The 19340-nt window shown below is 39.3% G+C and overlaps 1 protein-coding gene across 8 annotated transcripts in view; it reads right to left on the bottom strand.

The window, feature by feature from the left end:
• Nucleotides 1-19340, bottom strand: part of FBXW11 (F-box and WD repeat domain containing 11) — a 132609-nt gene that overhangs the window by 37091 nt on the left and 76178 nt on the right. For 5 of the 8 annotated variants that reach the window (XM_027084300.1, XM_027084299.1, XM_027084302.1 and 2 more), the window contains 2 exons: nucleotides 8270-8332; nucleotides 4412-4637 (listed from right to left, as the gene is read on the bottom strand). In XM_027084300.1, coding sequence (XP_026940101.1) covers nucleotides 4412-4637; nucleotides 8270-8332 — 289 coding nt within the window. Of the gene's footprint in view, nucleotides 1-4411; nucleotides 4638-8269; nucleotides 8333-9287; nucleotides 9404-19340 lie in introns of those variants that run through there. The other 3 variants (XM_027084301.1, XM_027084306.1, XM_027084305.1) reach the window with 2 other exon arrangements.

Here is a 19340-nt window from a genome sequence, read left to right as displayed (position 1 = left end):
GGTCTGGAAATTTTTCAATAATAAATTAAAACAATTAAAAGGCAGAATTTTCAAAGCTCAATATGTAAATAACATTGTACCAAAATGAAACTCAAATGTGTAATGTCAGTTCAATGCCCTTGACTATAGCCAGTTTTAAGACAGCTGCTTAGATCATACAATTACAGAAACTTTTATTATTTTAGAAACACATTTCAAAGAGCAGCTGCAAAGAAATTTCCTTCCCCACCCACCCCTGCTGTCCCTTCCCCCTCCCTAGTCACAGATCTAGTTGTAAAATCTGAAGTTAGAAACTTTCTTTCCTGAGAGCAAAAGTCTGTCAGTGGATGCCTTTAACTTGGAATATACTGACCTAAGGATTCAGACACAAACGCTCAGGTCACAAAGTCCAACATTTTGTTATGCCAACAAAGTGGCACACACACCTACCTAAATGATGTCAGGATGAATCAATTCGGAAATCAGTGGGTGAATAATTAAAACTTCCTGGCAATAAATCGTACTGCAGGTGCTTCCTGCCTCTCTGGGCTTTTTTTTTTTTTTTTAACTGACATCCTCAGAATACCCACCAGATGCTAGGCATATTATATACAATGTCTTTAATCTTCACAATATCCTATAAAGTATTATTATCATTCCCACACAGATAAGGAAACTGAGGATCCAAAAAGTGAGCTCACGTAACCATTAGGGGCAGGGGCTGGGATTCAAATGGAGGGGCTGTCAAATCCAACACCCATCATCTTTCCACTCTGTCATGCTGGATCTCTGGCCCTGCTTCCAGCCTAAAGCCTACACTCTGGTTCTTCCACATCTCCCAAGACCTCTGATCTAATCTCTGTCACATTCACAGTCCATAATGGTTTATCATCCTTACTTGAGGATGAGACAAAAGAATAAACCATGGCCAGGAAGGTAAGTGTTTTTAAAATTCTTAATTGCTTAGACACCTCACCAAACAGATCACCAATGCTTATCGTTCTTCTTGAAGTACAATCTGTCTCTACTTCAAATGGTATAAATTTTCCCTTTAACAACAGTTCTTACAAACCACAAACTTAGCCTGCAGAAATTGACATTGCAGACTAAACATTTACCATGATTTTTAGAAAAGCATATCATAATTATCACTTTTTCCACTGAACCAAAAGGAGCCAGAGACCACAAACATTTTCCATTTTCCCTATACTGACAGGTACGATATTCACAGTAAGCATTAAAAAGTCAAAACTACAGACCGTTTTTATAGAATTAATGGTTTTCACAATCAAAAGAAGTCTTAAGTAGACTGTCAATTTCAACAAAGTAAAAATTCAAACTAAGGATCATCTACAGTAAAAGTTAAACACCAAACCAGGATAATGATTAGTAAGTTGTTGCACACATTATTAAATCTAAGTATGAACAAACACATGGACCTGTTTCTCCCCTAATGCTCTTAAGGCAAGATCTGTGCTAAGGAACTAATGCCAGATTTAATCCAAGTCTACTAGACACTAACTAACACAATCAACTTGGCCAGCTTGTCCCCAGCTATTAGATTCATATGTATGATATATACTGACATATGTATATATGTTCAGATCAAATCCTGTTAAAACAAATAGCATTTTAACAAAAATATTTCCATGTCCCAGCCAATGGTCCGTTCATTTCATGTAATACTCGATACCACAAAATTCCACTTTAACAGAGATATGGACAATGCCTTAAAATTCGCTGTAATGAAAACTGAATTGTATGCAATTATACTAACCATATTTATATACATAACACATGTTCATCTGTTCTGTCTCTTCTCCAATTCTGTACACTCCCCAAGAGAAGGGGCTGCCTCTGAACTATACTCTGCAAATCAAGAGAACTACAACAGTGCCACCTCGTGGATATTCTGTAAATACAAGTTGAATTCCCTGGTGCTCTAAAATGTTTGAGAGGCAAATTATAGGGAAAAAATAAAAATAAACCAAAACAACAGAAAGCAAACAGAATGGATTTGCCTCAAAAAATGGGAGCATAGCTTCATTTATTTAAAAGCACTTAAGAGGAACAAGTATAACTGTCAACTTTAAAAACTACCCTGTCTCTTCTTGGTGTGAAATGTAGCATGAGTCAGTAGAAAGTCTTGGATGAGGGGGGTTCTGAGTTCTGGGCTGCACATACAGAGGAGCTGCAGCACATGTGCACTCATCTTACTCAAATTCACCTATAATTCTCTCTCTCATGCAATTAGAAGCATAGCTCTTCTCTCCCACTCTCTCTCTTATAATTAAAAGTAAATGTTACTGAATTGGGGTGTAAACCATGTATACTTGAGGCCAGTTTAAGGCACTGTCCAGAGTAATCTTAACTGGAAGTGATTTCAGCTTTTGTACTAGCTTTTGCACCAACCCCCACCATCACCTGCAAAATCACAATAACCAAGATGTATGATCTTAGGCATTTCACCCAATTCTCTGATCCCTGGCTTCATAATCTACCCAATGAGGAACAGCACTAGCTGACGGCTAAGATCCCCTTCAGCAATTAAATACTATGATTCTAGAAAAAGAGGGTTCATGTTTTGCTTTTCTAGAAATACTAATTCAAGAAATGAGGAAAATAATGCTACATTTCAGCATAAAAAGAACAGTAGGGGCAAAATTTTCTAAGCTAACTCTCAAATATCCCTAAAACACTCCCTTTGTAGAAAGTAAACTTATAAGTTCTAGAAGAGGGATTAGGAATCAGAGGCTGGCATGTCACTTTGCAGCCCCAGGTTTCAGGCCTGAGGCATGAACCCAGGTCCTGTCTACTGTGGAAATACTTAAGACTATGGAGTTGTGATGCACTGTAAATCACAGACAGGCTAAGAGAGAAGCTGCTCTTTGAGGAGCCATCCAGAAGCTCTGAAAAAAGGGTAGGGCTGGTGGCAATGCTACTGGTTTATCCCTGGCTATTTCTAAGGCATACCCTGGCACAGCAGCTGTAACCTCCAGGTTACCCTGACCACGTTAGAGGAGAATGTTCTGGCCAACAGTCTCACATTCTCTTCAAGAGTGAAATCTCTCTATCTTACCTAGACAAACTTAAAATAAAAAATTTAAAAAAGAACACAGAGAGAAAAGAATTAACGAGTGACCAAAAATCAAAGAGGGGGACTTCCCTGGTGGCGCAGTGGTTAAGAATCCGCCTGCCAATGCAGGGTACACAGGTTCAATCCCTGGTCTGGGAAGATCCCACATGCCATGGAGAAACTAAGCCCGTGTGCCATAATTACTGAGCCTGCGCTCTAGAGCCCGCGAACCACAACTGCTGAGCTCATGTGTCACAACTACTGAAGCCCACGCACCTAGAGCCTGTGCTCCGCAACAAGAGAAGCCACCGCAATGAGAAGCCCGTGCACCGCAATGAAGAGTAGCTCCCGCTCACCGCAACTAGAGACAGCCCACGCACAGCAACAAAGACCCAACGCAGCCAAAAATAAATGAATAAATAAATTTTAAAAAAAAAATCAAAGGGGGATGAACAGGCAGAGCACAGCGGGTTTTTAGAGCAGTGAAACTGTTCTGTGTGACACTATAATGGTAGATACATGTCACTATACATTTGTCAAAAGCCACAGAATGTACAACACCAAGAGTGAACCTTGAAGTATGTACTTTGAATGATAGTGATGTGTCAGTGTAGGTTCATGTATTGTAACAAATGTACCACTGTAGTGTAGGATGTTGATAGCAGGGAGGCTGTGCTGGGAGCTGTTGCGGGTGGGGGGGAGGATATGGAATCTGTACTTTCTGCCCAATTTTGCTGTGAACCTAAAACTGTTGTAAAAGTAGTCTTTTTTTTCTTTTAAACCAAAGTAAACTTAACTAGGGGGTGAGGAGGGAGAGACAGAGAAAGAGAAAAGGGAGAGAAGAACACACTCATGCAGGGGTAGGATAGTGAGGGAGAGGATGCAGAAATAAGTTTTAAGAAATGTAGTAAGACATGCTATCAATTTCCCCAATACTTTTCTGCCATTCCCTAAGTGTCACTTCAGATATAAATGAACATCTTAAATTTGGGGACACTTCCCAAACACTGTAGGAAAAATTGTCCCATATTAAAAAAAATACTTATAAAGGCAAAATGCAGATTCTATAGACACCACATCTAAATAAAAAGTACAGCATTAATTCACTAATGTAGCAACAGTATTGACCAATGATCAACACTAGTAATCACAGAAACTGCCTACAGTTCCTAGATAGATGCTAAATTATAACTGCTCTTCAAGTACCACATATTAAAGTACAGTATGTGTCCCAAAGAAATGCTGTCTCACGCTGTACTCATTCATTCATTTCACAAACACCTACTCGGCTCCGTCTAGGCTCTTGGGCTGGGCATTCTTCCACTTCTCAGCTTTTTAAAAGACAAGCATGGTTACCTGGTAAAGCGGTAATAAAGTCCCGCTGCAACATGGGCTTCAGGTAAGAGTTAATATGTCCATGCTGGTAATGACACATTCGTGAAATAAGGTGTTCCACAAATTCCACTTGATCTGATTCAGACCACTGGTCAAAATATTTAATACACAAGTCTTTTTCTTTTTGATAGTTTCCTTCTGATGGCCTCTTTCTGGAGACGATCACTGATGATGTTCCATTACTTATCTATTTTAGAAAAACAAAAAAGTAATTAGTTTGACAAGGAAAATAAATCTTAAGAGCATATCATCAGAAACATTTTTTTGCCCTGTGTATTTATTCTTAAAATGCCAGTTTTACCCTAAAGCCAAACTCATTCCTTTATTAATTAATTCAGGAAATAATTAAAAAAGCATTCAGGGCCCATGTACTCGAATTAGTCACTAAAGTAATGATAAAGCTAGAGTTCTATCTAAAGCTAAATGGTGTCTTAAATCATCATTCTCCAATGCTTATTCCAAAATCGTGCTGTTATCAGTTAACTAACTAAGGTTGGAGAAGACCATCTTAGAAAAACTGTTCAACTTGGCAAAGTGGCAACTGATTGATTACTGATGGTTTGTTTTCCTTCCTCAAAGTTGGAAGGTAAAGCTATATTCATCTATGCAAATAGTTCTCACACTTGTGCATGCATCAGAATAACAAAAGAGCTTGTTAACACACAGACTGCTGGGCCCACCGCGGAGGTTCTGATCCTACAGGTCTGGAGTAGAGCCTGAGCACTTCCAACAAGTCCCCAAGTGATGCTGATGCTGCTGGTCTAGAGACTGCACTTCAGGGACCTCACTCTGAAAACTACTGGTCTATGTAACGGAGAAATCAGAGAGCAATTCAATCTAAAAAGCTTCATTTTACCTAACAGTTTCAATCTCCTCCGTATTATTTCCAGGGCTGCTAACTGCTGACAAAATAGTTTACAGACTTTCACTCTCTCTTTCAATCACCTACTCAGAAAGTGACCCAAGGTAAACCACATATACCTGAAAAGTTCCTCATCTTATTTAGTTGGTTTACGGATATCCCACAGACTCCTATACTAAATAGTTGCATCTCTCATCAAATCTACATGGTCCTTACATAAAATCAGTATACTTTTTAAAAACTGAAACTAGGGCTTCCCTGGTGGCACAGTGGTGGAGAATCCGCCTGCCAATGCAGGGGACACGGGTTCGAGCCCTGGTCCGGGAAGATCTCACATGCCGCGGAGCAATTAAGCCCGTGCGCCACAACTACTGAGCTCACACGCCTAGAGCCTGTGCTCCGCAACAGGAGAAGCCACCGCAATGAGAAGCCTGCACACCACAACAAAGAGTAGCCCCCGCTGACCACAACTAGAGAAAGCCCGCGCACAGCAACGAAGACCCAACACAGCCAAAAAAACAAAACAAACAAACAAAAACACTGAAACTACATGCACTGCATCTGGACAACAATATCCAAAAAAATCTAAATCCCTAGACTGAACCACAACTGCTACTGATATTATGAGGCTCAGTAATTTCCCTGTTTACAAACAAAAGAACCTCAATACTTTCGTCAAACATTTGCCAAGTCATCTGTCCATCACTATTCTGAATGCCCCTTCATGTGTAACACTAGAAAGAATAACATATAAGAGAATTTTGAAAACTGAAGAGTTGCATCACAAACATTCATTAATTCCATTAGGAGCTTATTTCAGAAGTCTTACATGGGAAGAATGAAGAGCTTTTTTTATCAGTATATCCCCTAACTTAAAGTGAACTGAACCCATCCCAGAAAGAAGACATCCTTTGTAAATATCCAAAGGAGTCTTTGGCCTTCCTTGGTAAAATCTTAAAAATCCTTCATATCTGAAGTGAGTTCTTATATCGACATTTAGAGGTATAAACCTGGAAGGCATTAATCTCCCACCTCACTTATCTTACCACTTCCTTGTCTGAGAACGTTTTTTCCCTTATAATTTGGGTGAGGGAGAGCTCATTGACACCGGGCACCACCAGGGGGCAGCATTGAACAGAGATTTTTGATGTTGCTTGTAGTAAAACATTCATATCAAACAGAACCAAAACATCAGCATTAAGAACAGTCAGACGAAGTAAACATTCTTTGCTGTGGTGAATATCAGCTAGCATAAGGAGCACCTTTGCTACTTCTAAGCATAAGGATGTTCACCATAATGTTATAATAAAATTCAGAAAAAACTACCCAGTTACAGGCAACTGGTTAAAGTGAATTATATAATACATCTACACAAAGTACTACAATGCAGCCATTAGAATTAGGTTTATAAAGTAAGATTTTAATAACAAGAGAACATGTTTATGAAATAGTATTAGGGACAAAAGAATTTTATATAGCATATGATCACAATAATTTGTGTGAAGGGAAACACGCCAAGAAAAAGTAAAGAATATAAATGAAAATGTTAAAAGTGCCTAATCTTGAGAGAGAAAGCTACATATTTTTTCCTTCCCCTTTTCTTTCTATATTTTTTTCATACTTGCCAAAATAATTGCTTTCCTAACAGGTTAAATATAATTATGGTAACAACTTGCATTTGTGTACTGCTTTATTGTTTATAAAATACTTTCACAACCATTATCTCACTTGATAAGCAAAAGGGTTATTATTTCATTTACAGAAGGGTTCCTTTCCTAACCATCTAGCCCCCTTAGAGCATCGGTATACCATTAACTAGTTGACTGAAAGGCAGATGAAAAAAAACCACAAAAAACTGAAAGCTAAAGTGTTAAGCACCACTGTGAATTGAAAAGCAATAGTAAATTAAGAGAATCCTGTTGCAAAATACCAGACGTGGAGGGAACAGCAGTCAGTCTGCACACAGTTCCCCCTAAAATAACAGTATGTGCCCAATTCTACAGCACATTTTCCATTTCTATTTCTAACCACCCGCTTGGCCTAGAAAGATCTTCCTGGAATTGCACTGCTTTGTTTCTTTTCATCATAAATTTGTTGGGGACACTTTATTCTTGCTAACTCCTTTGATTCAAATCAAGTGAACCCAGAGAACTTTTTTTTATCATTATTCTCTTCAGATTTAGATTTGTTTTGCCTTTATTTGTATCTTCATGAAGGGAAAAATTATGTGTACCATAATGGTCGATGAAAACACGAAATCATGAAACTTTATATGCTCTCCATCCCGCGCCTTACAAAAAAACTGGGGGATTGGAAGGAAAACTGGAAAACTAAAATAGAGGTAGGAGAGAAGGAAACTGAATTTAAAAGGAAAAGGCAAACAAATAGGAAATGGGGGAGAAGGGTGACGGTTGGGAGAAAAGGTCGGTGCATACACTGGTATGCGGCATGGTGCCATTCTGGTGACAAAGGACACCACCACTGTCCATCTTTGGCTTAGACAGTGGCCCCAGAGACGGAATATTTTGGGCTGCAGCCAACTTCAGAATCTTGGTGAGAATTCCTAAATTCTTTACTATTCATAATGACACTTCCCTAAGGAACAGAAGATAAATTAGGGTGAATTCTTTTTTTTTTTTCCTTATGTGGACCATTTTAAAAGTCTTCATTGAATTAGTTACAATATTGCTTCTGTTTTATGTCTTGGTTTTTTGGCCCTGAGGCATGTGGGCTCTTAGTTCCCCAACCAGGGATCGAACCCCCACCCCCTGCATTGGAAGGTGAAGTCTTAACCACTGGACCGCCAGGGAAGTCCCAGGGTGGATCCTGAAACTAGCAGAATTGCACAAAAGAAAACAAAAGTACTTGGCTCTTAGTTTCACTGAGGACAGGAGCTGAGGGAGCATCTTATCTACAGTAAGTCAACTGCTATCTTATCTGTGCGCCGTCATTCCTACCTGCCAAAGAGTATTTTTCTTTGGGGACTCATCTTCATTTTGATCCTCCATAACTGAAGTGTTCTAAGGGGGGAAAAACAGGTTATTTGAATTATGCCGAGTTTTGCAAATTCTAAATAACTACACCAAAATATAGTTTTGAAAACCCAAACTGGAGTGTACCAACACCAACCCAAGAGCTGTTTGGCTTGTGGCTAACACATGCCATTTTGGGTCAACAGGGGTGTTTTCATCTTTGATCAATCATTTAGTTAGTGGTTGGACAAAAGTAAGCATAAAGTCTTTATGAAGGTTGGGTGTACTTAGAAAACAGGCTAAATTATGGGAGTGGGGCTGAAGCTCTACCTCAATCATCCCCGTTATTCTTTTAACCTGAAGAAAGAAGGCCCAGAGACCCACTAAGTTCCTGATGATTACACAAAACATTTACTAGAATGTCTGCTACTCAGTAGCCCACCCCAGCCATCAGCAATTAGAAGTGACAAAGCCCTGGAAGCCCCCCTGCCTTTCTCTTTCCTCCCTTGATGGCCTTGTTTTTCTGGAATGGCTTTGCAATCTCCCCTAGCAAGCATGGTGGGTGCCCCAGCCTTTTCCCTTAAGAGGAGGATGCTGTTAGCCAGCAACAATCTGGCTTGCCTTGGGAATGCATTAGCTTTTGATTTTTGTGTTTACTGCACAAAGAGGCACTGTGTATTCTTTCTGGTGACCTAGTCGCTCAATAGATGCCCATTAACTGGAGATTATACATGATTGGATTTTCCCTTTTGAAGCTCCTACCTAATAGCTAAATGGAAACTTAATGAGAAGGGGAAGTGGGAGAGTTGTGTTCTGAAAGGAATAACAACTCATTTATGGATAGCAGTCTCTCTAAGATTCCTTCCCAAGCCTAAAATTCCAAGATTGGGGTACAAAATTTAAACTATAACATTTGTCCTGTAGTATTAGTCGAAAAGATCCTATAGATCTATTTATCAGTGTTTACAAGAGCTTGTTTACTGCCTATAGGGAATAAGCCTACCTCTCAAATTTTCCCTGTTTTTCCTTTATGTTCGTCAAGTTGTAAAATGTTTGGGCACATACAGTATTTCCAAACACTCCATTTGAAAATACCCAATGTAGGTGGTGGCAGAAGAATCACCACTGGACACTAGTGCTCTGCAGGTCTCACAGCAGGCTCTGATAAGAGATGTAGAATGAGGGCTTCCCTAGTGGCACAGTGGTTAAGAATCTGCCTGCCAATGCAGGGGACACGGGTTCGAGCCCTGGTCCAGGAAGGTCCCACATGCCGCGGAGCAACTAAGCCCGTGCGCCGCAACTACTGAGCCTGCGCTCTAGAGCCTGCGAGCCACAACTACTGAAGCCCACGCACCTAGAGCCTGTGCTCCACAACTAGAGAAGCCACCGCAATGAGAAGCCTGCACACCGCAACAAAGAGTAGCCCCTGCTCTCAGCAACTAGAGAAAAAACCCGCGTACAGCAGCAAAGACCCAAGGCAGCCAAAAATTAAATAAATGAATAAAATAAAATTAAAAAAAAAGAGAGATGTAGAATGATGTAGTAGAAAAGCCAAAGGCTTTGAAACCAAAGAGAGAAGTTGGAATCCAGATTTGGTCGGTCACTCTGTGTGTGTGTGTGTGTGTGTGTGTGTGTGTGTGTGCACATGCGTGTGAGAGAGAGAGAGAGAGAGGGAGACAGAGAGAGAGGGAGAGGGAGAGAGAGGGAGAGGGAGAGAGAGACAGAGAGATCCTGAGCAAGTTGTTCTACCCATGGACAAATACAAACCACACAAAGTTGTGGGGATTGAGACCACCAGCACAGTGCTTGGTGTATAGTGGGTATTCATAAACTCTGTTTATGCCCTGCTTTGAAGATGCTACTTTCCCCCAAGTGTTATCTATTCTCATGCTTTTCTAACTTCAGACTTTGACAGAAAGGCTCCAGATGGTTGCCTAATAGGGAAAACCCACTGGCTTCCTTGATAAAACCTTATAAGCCGCATAACACCGAGGTCTGCGATGGGGAAGGGGGGCAGGAGGGCAGGGCTCCATATGTTAAAGTCAACCATGAGCCAGAGAGGAAGGAAGTGTGTCCAAGTGTCCAAAGCAGGTCTAAAGTGGTGGCAGCAATAAATGATCCTGAATGGGAAAGGGGGGATGAAGAATAGGGAAACACAAGTAGTACTCCTCCCTCAAATTTTCCTTTTACTGCTATCTTGAAGGACTTAGGGATTAATAAAGCTGACAGGTTTCCTTAGGGGAATGAACAAAGTGGGAACAGTGACTCAGTATATCACCTGGATCTGACTGGTAGTTACAAAGGCATCCTTGCAATATCACAATGTCCTGGGTTCTGAGAGAGTGGCAAGAAGAAAGAATGGCTGGGAACGTGGAGGTGAGCGTGCCAAATGGAAGAGAGATGGGACGTAAGTTCCCGCTCCCTCGTCTCCAGGCAGCCCAGGAAATGTGTGAAGGAGGTATATGTGCAAAGGGGTTTGAACTCCAAAGTTTTAAAACACAGGAGTCTGAATCCACCAGAGCTATTCTGACGTAACCTACCTCAATACTTTCCTCACTCAGGCAGGAAACATAAAAACGTCAGAAGTTCCTGCGGACTACACAAGAAACAACCGTCTTTCCAGTAAGAAAATTTAATTCTTCCTTTCATTCCAAAACAGAGAAATGGTGTTTATTTACATAGCTGAAAAGAAAACAACCCCTCTGATAAAAATAGCAACTATTCTCTTAAGGCTTGATGAAAGTGGATAAAGACATACAATTTAGTAAAACTGTATTTAATAGAGCCCTGTGGGGGCTGGAATACATTTTTTTTTTTCAATTTCTCTTATAAAGCCTTCAGGAAAAGATGCCAAAGGGAAAAAGCTGCCCTCCAGCTACACTGATCAGAGGATCATTTCCAAAGAGTAATCCAGGTGACACAAGAGATGCTCAGAGGAAAAAGGGTCCTGGGGTCTAATTAAGTTTGACAAATGCTGCATGCTCACGTGTGTGCTCTCCCCCGCCGCCCTTCTTCCTTTCCTACACAAACACACCCCACAATGCACTTCGTAAAGATACTAAAGGCTCTGACATCTTATAATTTTAAAAATCAGGTTAGATTAGTTTAACAGCTATCCCTAATTTGTTGGGTATGGCCACCCCCCTTCTACACTCTCTCAATAAGAGCTCAGCACACTGGCAAACAGTGGACTAGGGCAGTAGCATGGCACGATTCCTTCCTCCTCCCACTTCACTACATGAATACTGCTGAGAGACAAAGGAAATGCCCACTTTTGGTAAACACAATATATACCTTTCCTATTCCTCATTATCTTATGTGGGGATAAGAATGGGTGGCAAGCATCAAAAATTCTAAGAGCCACAGGTTTTTATTTTTAGTCACTTTGACTGGGCTTCCCTGGTGGTGCAGTGCTTGAGAACCCACCTGCCAATGCAGGGGACACGGGTTTGAGCCCTGGTCTGGGAAGATCCCACATGTCGTGGTACAACTAAGCCCGTGCACCACAACTAGTGAGCCTGCGCTCTAGAGCCCGTGAGCCACAACTACTGAAGCCCACAGTCCACAACTACTAAGGCCCGTGCACCTAGAGCCCCGTGCTCCACAACAAAAGAAGCCACTGCAATGAGAAGCCCATGCATCACAATGAAGAGTAGCCTCCGCTCGCCCCAACTAGAGAAAAGCCTGCACACAGCAACGAAGACCCAGCGCAGCCAAAAATAAATAAATAAATAATCATTTTGACTTTTATTCCTTAAAGGTTTAATAGACAAAAGGTCACAAGTTCAAGGGAGAGGTAAGAAAAAACAATGAGTCTTCCTTCCAGGAGAAAAGGAAGGTGGTTTCCTACATCCAAGCTCTCAGATGAAACCATGAGGTAAGCCAATCTGAGAGGTGAGATCCTCTTTTAAGTCTCCAACACTTCTGGGAAAGGAAAGTTCTTTGAAATACCAACCTGGCTTAATCACTTCCTACCCTTCTCATCATCATCTCTTTCATCCTACACCTACATCACATGCAAACAAACAAAAAACGCAGACCTTCCTACTACCAATGGAAGATACAGTCTAGGAAGCAGCAGCTAGACTCTAGGGCAGATCAACCTTAGTACTAGTGACATTTGGGGCCAGATTAATTCCGTGGTGCGGGGGCGGGGGGAGCGTGGCTGTCCTGTACAACGTAGGATGTCAGGCAGCATCCCTGGCTTTTCCCTGCTAGTTGCCAGTAGCAACCCCCTCCCCTGCCCTAACTGTGATAACCAAAAATGTCTCCAGATTGCCAAATGTCAGGGGTGGGGATTGGGGGCTCGGGGCAACAAAACTGCCCCCTCCACTTGAGAGCCACTGCTCTAGGGGTGTGAGCTCCTAAACTCGCTTCCTTAGGAAAATATACTAAAAATCACCACCATCTCAGACCTGGCCTTTCTTTCTCTTCAGGCTTCTTTTCCTTTAACCCCTGTGACAGTATGTGATTTCTTCAAATATAGCCTGACCGTACCATGGTCAAGTAATTCATAGAGTATATAGTTATCTCAATTCTGGGGTAAATCCTGCTTGCCATTCAATGCCTATCCAGGAAAACTTGATATAAGGAGTTCTTTACTAGAGATCCATGGGCTTGGGGGTGTGAATGAGGGTGATAAATATCGTGAAGTCATATACAAAAGTTCATGTGTATATAGTCCTCCAGAAAGAAGATCCAGAGCTTTCATTAGATCTCAAAGGTGTCCCAAATGTAATAAAATAGCAAAGCATGTCTGACCAAATAGGTGGCCAGGGTGGATGGAGCCTAGGTATACGTGTTTTGCTTTGCTTTAATTTAAAGTTCTCCAGGTAATTTTTATGTATGTGTCTGCTTTAAAATCACTGCTATGGCAAAATGATGTGGTCCATGTAGTACCACCATCCTAAGGAAATTGCACTGATACCGTCATGACAGACTCCATCCCAATATGTGATATCTCAGAACTACCAAATACCATGAGAATCTAATGCCTGTTCCTTCTCTTATAAAGCCTTCAGGAGAAGATGCCGAAGGGAAAATGATGCTCTCAAGCTACCCTGATCAGAGGATAATTTCCAAAGAGTATTCCAGGTAACACAAGAGATGTTCAGAGAAAAAAGGGTTCTGAGGTCTGAGTTTGACAAATGTGGTGCACTGCATGAGTGTTCCCCCAACTCCACTCCCAGAGGTTATGATATACTTCACTAAGATACTAAAGGCTCTGTAACATCTCGTAATTTAAAAATCAGGCTAGGTTAGTTTAACCTAGCTTTCCCAAGTGTGTTGGATATGGCCACCCCCCTTTCACATTCTCTTAATAAGAGCTCAGCACATACTGGCAAACACAGGACTAGGGCAATAGCATGGCATGATTCCTTCCTCCTCCCAATTCACTGGACAAATACTTTGCGGGGGGGCAGTGGGCAGGGAGGGCCAAGGAAATGCCCACTTTGGTAAACACAATATATTCCTCTCCTATTTCCCATCATCTTTCCCAGTCTGTTATATGGGGTTAGTTTGTATAAAAGCACAGCAGGCTCTAAGCAGTGATATATCTTTGCCAGTAGGTGCCACCAACTAACACAGAATATATTTCACTTGGAAAATTCCCTACTTTAAGAGTTATGTAAGAGGAATCAATTTCCTACTTTAAAAATCCTACAAATTCTGCATTTTGGCTTTCATGATGAGAAATGCTTATACAATGTAAGGTTTTCATATCAAAAACATCTTTACTCCTGAGAGGAAGCAAAAACAAAAACAAAAACCTTACAAAGGATCTAGAAAACATGCGGGCATTTTGCCCTTTTCTCTTGCATTTTTAAATGTTTGGATTTAAGAAATTAAGGATAGGGCTTCCCTGGTGGCGCAGTGGTTGAGAGTCCGCCTGCGGATGCAGGGGACGCGGGAGAGCCCACAACAGTGAGAGGCCCACGTACCGCAAAAAGAAAAAGAAAAAAAAAAAAAGAAATTAAGGATAACAGATACATTGTGCAAAATGTTATTAGATAACTTTAGTCTCTGTACTAGGCTTGTTTCACATATTGTCTTTTTCTTAACATTTAAAAAAATTTATTTTACTGAAGTACAGTTGACTTACAATGTTGTGTTAATTTCTGCTGTACAGCAAAGTGATTCAGTTATATATATATGCATTCTTTTTCATATTCTTTTCCATTATGATTTATCACAGGATATTGAATAGAGTTCCCTGTGCTATACAGTAGGCACACATTGTCTTTTAATCTTCAGAAAAAATATGTAAGTAGACATTCCAATTTTACAGAAGAAATTGAGGACCAGAGAAATAAGTAACTGGATCAGATCTAGGTCTGTTCTACTCAGAAATCAATGTACTTTCTATACAGAAAAATACAGCTCAGGTGTTTTCCAACTGCTGGTTGTAGCCTATGAAATCAATTTAATGGGCTGTAACCAGCACTTTTTAAATAAAAAGCAAAATTGAATCCGGGCATTCCCCTGCCCACAAGGGTAATAAGCATAACAAAAAACACATAGAAAGGCTAAAAGCAATAAGCAAAACATAACAGGAAAATTCAAATTAAAAGGAAAGCAAAAGTCATTATTGCAAGGAGAGCAATATTCAAGTCAAACCACTGAATAACATTAAGAGCTTTAAAACTCTCTAAAAAGCAAAAATCTATAAAGAGGATAATGTGTGCTTTTATATACTGAATAAAATTCCACAAAGTACAAAAAAGTTAGAAATATTTTAAAAAAATTTTAAGCACCTTTTCATCTTCGACAGATCAAGCAGACCAACCAACGAACAACACTTAAGATTTTCCACGGAACGTTAAAAACAACAACAACAACAAAAAACTGATAGAGAATCCTAGGCCACAAAAGAAATCTCAAATACAGTTAGAAAGCAGGAAGAGATTATACATTTGAGAGTAGGCCAAGCAGAAAAGTCTAGATTTAGTTTGCCAATTATTACTTGCATAAATTCCAAAGGTAAATACACAGAACAATGACTGGCACAGGCAAACCAAACACCTTTGAGTTGTTATTGTAAATGCCAGCTTGGCCCCTAATCTAGCCTACAATTCTTCCCCCTTAAACCTAAATCTTACCAACACGTTGTTGGGAAATGAGATCAATGGAAAGCCAGAAGCATTCATTTGGAAAAAGAAGAGACAAGCTTGTCCAAAAAAGCAGCCCCTATCTCTCATACCACTCTTGCAACTCAGAAGGAAGAAAGCCATGAACAAATACATCTATACATACATGACTTTTTAATACAACGACTCCAGCCACCAGTAAGCACAACTTAATCAGAAACCTTCTACTCCTCCACACAAACACTAAAATGTAGAAACAAACTGTTTTCTTTCTACAATAAAACTAAAAAGTAATAAAAAATTTTAAATCCATTGGGAGTTTGGCTGAAATCACTGCTACATGCTATTTCCAATGTAGTAAGTTTCCTTCCAACTTACCTAACCTGTAGTTCCACTCAAATTTTTAACAAGTATTTGGCTGCTATTAACATTACATGACAAGATTATACTAAGGTATCTGGAAGAATAAATATAGGAGAGTTTTTCTTCCTTTCCTCACCACCAATTATTTTTTTAAAAGAGGGGAATGCTTATGTTATTAGATATTAAAATTTTTCTTAAAAGCTATAATAATTAGTGTGGTACTAACAAAGCAAGACCAATGAAACAAAACAGGAAGTCGAGAAACAGATTCATTTACACTTACAATTTGTGTATGATGAAGTTAGAACTTCAAATAGGGGAGAAAGGGATCATTTAAGAAAGAGGATTAAAAACAAAAGTTAAATGCTACCTCATGTCACATACCAATATATACTGTGGATAAAAAGAATCAAGTGTGAAAAACTCTAAAACCATAAAATGACTAAAAGCAGCTACCAAACAGAAATAAAATTTAGATTTGCCTAAAAAATTTTTTTAGCTCAGGAATGTTCATAATCAAATTTTAAAGACAAATACATTGGGGGAAATATTCTGACATATGGTAAATAACTTACCATATAAAGATCTCTTATAAATTACTTAGGAAACCAAAATTAATACTTTAATAGGCAAATAAGCAGAGTAACTACCAATATTGCAAAACAAGAAATTTAAATGGCTGTCAAAAATGAACATGTACATAACAAAGAAAGATGTAATTTTTCACCTATCAAATTAGTAACTTTAATTTTTATATACTTTATAGGAACTGGGCTCTTTGGTAGGATTATAAATTGTTACCTTTCAGAGAATATTTATCAACATTACTACATAACACTGGATATAATTTAACTTACAGCAATTTATCCTAAGGAATTGTAGACCTACACAAAATTGTAGCTACAACAATTTATAACACAGAAAAATAGAAAACAATGTAAATGTCTAACAAGAGGGTTCGGACATCATTTAAGTATATGATACAACAGGAGAAAATTTAAGTTCTTTTAAAAAACTTTTCTACTGAAGCATAATACATATACATTACATACATAAATACATATATACACACACATATGTTACACACACATAAACACATATACTCATGTATATAAGGTCTAGATGTAAATTTTATTTCTTACTGTAAAAACACTGAAAACCCCTGGTTAAGGTATTAGAGTACAATGAATCCCATACTGCAAAACTTACCACCTTTTCAGTTTTCTTTCAGTTCTCCTAATTATATCAAACTATATTTTCATATCTCTCTAATACCTCCAACTGTCTGTTCTTAACAAAAAGAGCTGGTCTCCTGTTCAGTTTACTGTAACAAACAGTATCTGGCTAGAATTTCATTATAGGTTTTGTTTTTAACGGTATTTATTTTTACAGTAACCTATCTCAGTAAGTTGCCATTATTTCATGGCAACTTACAGTGATGCATAAGTTGCAGTGACGCATAGTTCCCTTTTCTGATTTTTCAAAGAAAGCGGATTTTAAAAATATGTGAAGTAGAACAAAAGAACAAACGCTATGCATATATCAAAAGCTGTGAAGGCTGCTGTCACCTGTCTAAAACTGGTGAAATACTATCTAAAAAGAACAGTGACATGAAAAATGGTCTAAACTATATTAAATGGAAAAAAAAGCAAGTCAAAATATGTCTGTACGACCCCATCTTTACAAATAAAAATTTATCTATCAATCTACTTATTTAGAAAAGCAACTAGAAAAAGTGTGTTAAAATGCTAACAATATTATCTCTAATTTTTATTCTTTTTCCTTATATAGCCTATCTAAATTTTCCTTGAAGACACATCTCTTTTTAATAACAATGAACAGTGGTTTTTTCAAAATGAAACTTAAAGGAGTAAAAGATCTACATCAAGACCCCAGATATATATGCTCTAGTTTAAAGAAAGAGAAACTAGTCACTGAAACTTCCAGCAGAGTCAGATGCTGCTGCATGTCATCTGACCTCTCTATGCCTGTTTCCTGATCCATAAAACTGAAATGAAAACAGGGCCTCCCCGACAGAAAATTTTAAAAAGATAATCCTGGCACTTAATATGGGCTCCTTTAGTCAAATTTAACCTCCACAGGATAGAGGTGTTTGACTGTTTTATTCATTCTGTATTCTTTTTAATTTTATTTATTTATTTATTTTGGCTGTGTTGGGTCTTTGTTTCTGTGCGAGGGCTTTCTCTAGTTGTGGCAAGTGGGGGCCACTCTTCATCGCGGTGCACGGGCCTCTCACTATCACGGCCTCTCTTGTTGCGGAGCACAGGCTCCAGACGCGCAGGCTCAGTAGTTGTGGCTCATGGGCCCAGCTGCTCCACGGCATGTGGGATCTTCCCAGACCAGGGCTCGAACCCGTGTCCCCTCCATTAGCAGGCAGATTCTCAACCACTGCGCCACCAGGGAAGCCCACATTCTGCATTCTTAGCATTTAGAATAATTCCTGACACACTACTTAAGTAGAGAAGTATAATAAATATCTACTAATAATATTATCTATAGTTATTACAATCTTCCTGTTAACTGTAAAGGCCAAAACTGTAATTTTGTTTCTGCTTACTCCTTTTCCATATTTTCCAAACTGTCTACAATGAGCAAGGATTCAAAATGTAGGGGAAGAAAAACATGCAACACCATTTCTGGTCCTCACAGAAAGTAGCAAGAAATAAAATCTATTTTCAGAAAGGCAGTCACCCTTATCACCTCCAAAGTATTCATTTACCTAGGTAAAAGAAGAACATCTCATTAATTATTTGACTGTTTAAGAAGGTCCAAAAGAAGCACAGACACAAGTCTGCTGGGGTCTCCCTAAGAAAGCAGACAAGGAGTGGCAGCATGTGCACTTAAATGCTTCCTAGGGCTTAACACTTTGGAGAGAACTTTAAAGTAAAACTTGTAAAATGTTTCATATGCACTAAAGGAAGCCAGAAAAAGAAGGTGCTTTAGAAGTGGTAACAGAAGAATGGCCAAGAGATCCTGAGTTGTGAAGAATGGCGGAAGGCGTCAGTCTGCTGAAGTGTAAAGAGCAGGCCTTCAGAGCCAGGAGTCCCCAGTGCAAATCCCAGGCTCTGCCAATTACAAACTGTGACTTCCGGTTAAGTCACTTGACTTCTCTCTCAGATTCGGTTTCCTCTTTTATAGGACAGGGATATTATTGCCTATGTTGCAGGAATAGAAATAACATGTGCAAAGTACCTACAACATAACATTGCTCGGGGGGGGGGGGGGAAATAATACACCAGAAAAACATTTTTACTCTTTTGCTTCTACTATAAATCATTTTAAAAGAAACATGAAAGCATCTATCAGTGATGTCAGGCAAAGCTAGAGAAATACCATCCCACATCACAATCATTTCTCATATTACTGTGTTCAAGGGTAACTTAACAGACTCAGCAAAGATTTCAAACAAGAAATCTACCCAAGAAATTGTAAAGCAATGAATTATATTGAATATTTATAATAACAGTAGCTACCACTTATTGAGTACACTTTAGAGATTATATCATTTAATGAAAACTGGGGAAAGAAAACCAAAACCACCAAAAACTTAAAAGAGTAAGAGATGATGAATTTAACACGATACC

This window comes from Aethalodelphis obliquidens, unplaced genomic scaffold, assembly GCF_003676395.1.
Source record: "Aethalodelphis obliquidens isolate GAN/ISIS:26980383/991018 unplaced genomic scaffold, ASM367639v1 scaffold52, whole genome shotgun sequence".
In the NCBI taxonomy this organism is placed as follows: domain Eukaryota; kingdom Metazoa; phylum Chordata; class Mammalia; order Artiodactyla; family Delphinidae; genus Aethalodelphis; species Aethalodelphis obliquidens.
This window is presented reverse-complemented; position numbering and strand designations above follow the sequence as displayed.